Source organism: Austrofundulus limnaeus, unplaced genomic scaffold (genome assembly GCF_001266775.1).
Source record: "Austrofundulus limnaeus strain Quisiro unplaced genomic scaffold, Austrofundulus_limnaeus-1.0 Scaffold665, whole genome shotgun sequence".
NCBI classification, from domain to species: Eukaryota; Metazoa; Chordata; class Actinopteri; order Cyprinodontiformes; family Rivulidae; genus Austrofundulus; species Austrofundulus limnaeus.
This window is the reverse complement of record NW_013953067.1, coordinates 128,603-133,306: the sequence shown is the minus strand read 5'-3', so window position 1 is coordinate 133,306 and position 4,704 is coordinate 128,603. Positions and strand designations below refer to the sequence as shown.

The window sequence follows — 4,704 nt, the reverse complement described above, 5'->3', positions numbered from 1 at the left end:
CTACAACTAACATGTCCTCTTTAACTGCATCTCTAACATCCTGATACCAATATACCCACTGTCCCTCCTCTGGACACGTCCAAACCAATATACCCACTGTCCCTCCTCTGGACATGTCCAAACCAATATACCCACTGTCCCTCCTCTGGACACATCCAAACCAATATACCCACTGTCCTTTCTCTGAACATGTCCAAACCAATATACCCACTGTCCCTCTTCTGGACACATCCAAACCAATATACCTGCTGTCCCTCCTCTGGACACGTCCAAGTCATCTCAGTCTGGTCTCTGTATTATCTCTCAGACCTTCATCCTCTCTGTCCCTCTGATGGTCTCAGTCCTAATTTTCTCCATCCTTGTCTCTCCCGAGGAGAACCTCTGTATCTTCAGCTCCGACACTTTCAGTTCCRTCTCCTGTCTTTTTGTCCATGTCTCTGTCTGCATACCAGACAACCAGCTTGTCTCACCGCGTCTCTTAACCTTCCTTTGAATCTGATCTGAATCTTATGTTCTTCACCACTCTGGACAGTGGTTGTAAGTATTTTAGTTTTTTGCTGACTGTCATTCCTCCTCTCTCAGGAGCACAGCTCCACTTCTCCTGGCTCTCTTCCACCTGTTCCCTGTTCAGTTGTCCTCTGCAAACCTCACAGTCCAAACATGAGACGAACATATCTGATTTGGTTGAAGTGTCAGCAGCAGCTTGCAGTAAATCAGCTTTAAATCTTTGATGCAGTTTGCTCGTTTGTATCTCTGCACAGAGGAGCTGAAACTAACCCCCTCCTGAAAGTAGGTAAGTAGGTCTTGACTTCATGTGGTCTCTGCAGGTTTCTGCACCAGTTTACAATAAGTGGGTTAGAGAAAAGTACACAAGAGTCCGTCATGTCTGTTCTTATTCAGCGTCGACCATGATGGGACATTTTCATTTTATTTAAGACGTCACCGCTCTGTCTTACAGACCAGAAAGTTCAACCGTTCTATTTTTATTTTCAGGCCTTGTTGAATCATCTTTACTGGTTTAGTGTGTTTTCTGTACTTCTGGGTTTATTTTGACTTTATTTTCAGGCTCCACTTTCTTAAGATTTCAGCATCTGGATGTGCTGATCAGGACTTTTTCATAAGAATGTGTGAGTATGTCTGAACCAGCTGCAGTTGTCTCAGGTCACGAAGCTGCAGTCAGGGATGTTCTGGCCGTGCCCCTGAAGAAATTTAAAGTTAGTAGAGGTTAGTAATGATGTTAAAAACACAACACTATATTCTTAGGTTTTACTTTTTGTAATGTTTAGTGTTTAATCTATTATGTTTTGATTGAAATAGGTATAGTTACATGTCCGAAACATCTGTTACAACACATAATTAATCGTTGGGATGACATTAGCTGAGGATTTTGTCTGAATGCCTGTGATTCAGCCGTAGGTCAGTAGGGGGCGAGTGCAGGCATTGAATAACTTGTATAAAWACAGGAACTTCCTGTTTTTCCGGCCAGTGTGGGTTTACTGTCTGCAGGCGCAGTAATAAACCCCACTCGATTCCAGAATTCTGGTGGTGTATGGTTTTCATTCCTCCTACAAATCATTTTATTTAACATTTGTGTTTATTATATCGACTATTAAATACGAATTTTCTTACACCCCAACACCTCACACTGCACCACTGGCCTGTTTAAGAAACGCTGCCACAGAAAACCCTAACCGCCCAGCCGGGGCCACAGATTTAACTGAGTGTGGGAGAAAGATGGACCTGCTGCTGAGTTTATTTTTCATCTGAAATAGAAAAGGTCTTCGTTATGATATATTTTATTTTTGTCCTCAGGATGATTTTATCCATTTATTTTTACCCTAAAAATAAAACTGAAAACTCAAAAGTTGTTTGCACTCAAAACGTTTTGTTATAGATTAATTAAACTGTAAATTTACAATTAAAAACTATAAATTTATGTTTAATTTAAATACTCCAGGCATGTTGTTCTGCTCTCATCTGAAGACATTAATTAAAAGTATTTTTATCGTCCACCTAGTCGTTTCTTTTCCCAGTTTATTTTTGTTTTTGTTTCAGTGCGATCTCAATGCATCTCTGTAATTCTAAAGTCTTATTAGGACAATAAAAACCACATCAGTAAAAGATGAAATTACACACAAACAGTCGCCCCCTCATTTGACGYGGCTCCGCAGCTAAATAAAAAAAACTTCGGCTGAGAAGCGGCCTGCAGCTACAAACTGCTGACAGTTCAATAGTCAGATTTCTCTCGCTTACGTGACCTAATCTCGAGAGTAACCACAGCGCCCCCTGCTGTTTGGATGTTAGTTAATCTGTTGTTTAATGGAAAAATGACTTGATATTTAATCTGTAATCTATTCAAACTTAATCTAGTTAGTTTGTGTTCACTTGAGTTACTTGTGTGAAACTGATCAAATGTTTCAAACATCAGTTTTTAAAGTAGTTTGATGGTTCCATATTGTTTCAGGTTGTTCTGTTTTGTTGCTTGAATTCTATTTTTTTAGATCAGATCCAATAAATGCGTTCAATTCAAACTTTGATTTTTTAATGACATTGATGTTTCGATGGTGTTAAAGGTCTCGTGTCGTTTAGTTTGATGTTATTTGATGATATTTTGGTTTTAAGGTTCTGAATCTGTTTTAAGAGGCATTTAAATAAGTCAGGAAGAATTAATTAATAAATTAAAATATGAACCATAAATTTCCCCTGAACACTTTTAYTTTTGGACATCTGAGTAGCTGAAGTCCTGCTGAAAACATAACAAACAGGAGCATTAYGTTTACACTTTATTTCATAATTTTGTACAAAAAGCACATTCTCATTACAAGTTACAAGTTTTAATACTGAAACATTAAAAAAATACAAATCTGCCAAAACATGGCAAAGTCTTTATCACCAGACTCATTTCATCTTTTCAGCTCAGGTTCTATAGCATCAAATACACTTTAATAACATCAATTATAAATACTTTATGTGAATATGGATAAAAACAAAGATACAATTAAATTATTAAATAAATAAAAGTATAAAAATGTGCTAAATGTTTAAATACAATAAATATGTTTCTTAGGAAGCCCTGAGGCGTCAGTTAACAGCGGCAGCGGCGGTGGTGGTTGGAGCGGCAGTGGCAGATTTGGAGGCGCGGTTGGAGGCGGAGTTTGAGTTAGAGCTGGAGGCGGAGCGTCTGGGCGCCTTGCAGTAATCGTGCAGGTACGTGAACAAGATGTCGATCTCTCCCACTGCTTTGTTAATGCCTCGCTCGCCCTCCATCTGAAACAAATAGMAACACATTAGAACCAATAGGAACATATTAGAAACAAATAGAAACATTAAAACAAAGAGAAACACATTAGAAACCAATAGAAACATATTAGAAATGAATAGGAATATTAGATACCAATAGAAACACATTAGAACAAATAGAAACACATTAAAACTGATAGAAATACATTAAAAACCAATAGAAACTCATTAGAACCAATAGAAACACATTAAAAACCAATAGAAACACATTAAAAATGATAGAAACACATTAGAAACAAATAGAAACACATTAGAAATTAATAGAAACACATTAGAAATGAAAGAAACACATTAGAAATGATAGAAACACATTAGAAACGATAGAAACACAGAAATGATGGAAACACATTAGAAACTAAAGGAAACACAAGAACCAGTAGAAGCACATTAGAAACCAATAAAAACATGAAATGATAACATTTTTGTATATAACGAGTTATTTATTAATATTAGAAATAGATTTAAATGTTTAATCTGCAACATCAAAGTGCTTCATAATGTTTTTGTATTTCTTAAAAGTAKTTTTATTTTTTAAATTATACACTTATGTTGTCATAAAACAGCTGTTTGACCACGTTAAGAAAACAAACACATGGCTTTGTTTTCATTGATGTGTATTTAGAACATGTGGTCCATTTATAAAAAGAAAGGTTCTGTCGWGTCGTGAACCTCACCTTCTCCAGCTTCTTACGGAACTCAACAGCGTGTTGATGGTCGTGATAATGAGTCACGTTCTGCAGGGACAGAAACATTCATGAGGTTAGCATCTCTTATCAGTTTGATCTGTGTGTGTGTGTGTGTGTGTGTGTGTGTGTGTGTGTGTGTGTGTGTGTGTGTGTGTGTGTGTCAGGACGCCTCGTCTTTGAGCAAAACCACAGAAAGTCGTATCGATTTCAGGATCGACCACATCGAGATAAAACACAAAGCTCCTCCTAGGAGGGGAAACCTTTTTTTTTAACTGAGTCTGACTTTTTCCTTTATAAAGAGTTTATTACCTCCTGAAAGAAGCATTATTAAACAGTTTATACAGAGTTCATTGATTCATTCAGGAGGTAATAAACAGTTTATATAGAGTTTATAATGCTTCATTGAGGTTATAAACAGTTTATAAAGAGCTTATCAATGCTTCATTGAGGAGGTTATAAACACATTATAAATAGTTTATTAATTGTTTATTCAGGAGGTTATGAACAGTTTATAAATAGTTTTATTAATGCTTCATTCAAGAGGTTATAAACAGTTTATATAGAGTTTATAATGCTTCATTGAGGTTATAAACAGTTTATAAAGAGCTTATTAATGCTTCATTAAGGAGGTTATAAACAGTTCATAAATAGTTTTATTAGTGCTTCATTCAAGAGGTTATAAACAGTTTATATAGAGTTTATTAATGCTTCTTTCAGG

The 4,704-nt window shown here is 36.2% G+C and overlaps 1 protein-coding gene across 1 annotated transcript in view; it reads right to left on the bottom strand.

Annotated features, from left to right (window-relative positions):
- Window positions 1-2,986: 2,986 nt before the first annotated feature.
- Window positions 2,987-4,704, bottom strand: part of il22 (interleukin 22) — a 3,559-nt gene continuing 1,841 nt past the window's right edge. Inside the window, exons 5-6 of the mRNA XM_014027619.1 lie at window positions 3,975-4,034; window positions 2,987-3,267 (exon numbers count right to left, since the gene is read on the bottom strand). Of these exons, the coding sequence (XP_013883073.1) occupies window positions 3,082-3,267; window positions 3,975-4,034 (246 nt within the window). The 3' untranslated portion in view covers window positions 2,987-3,081. The remainder of the gene's footprint in view (window positions 3,268-3,974; window positions 4,035-4,704) is intronic.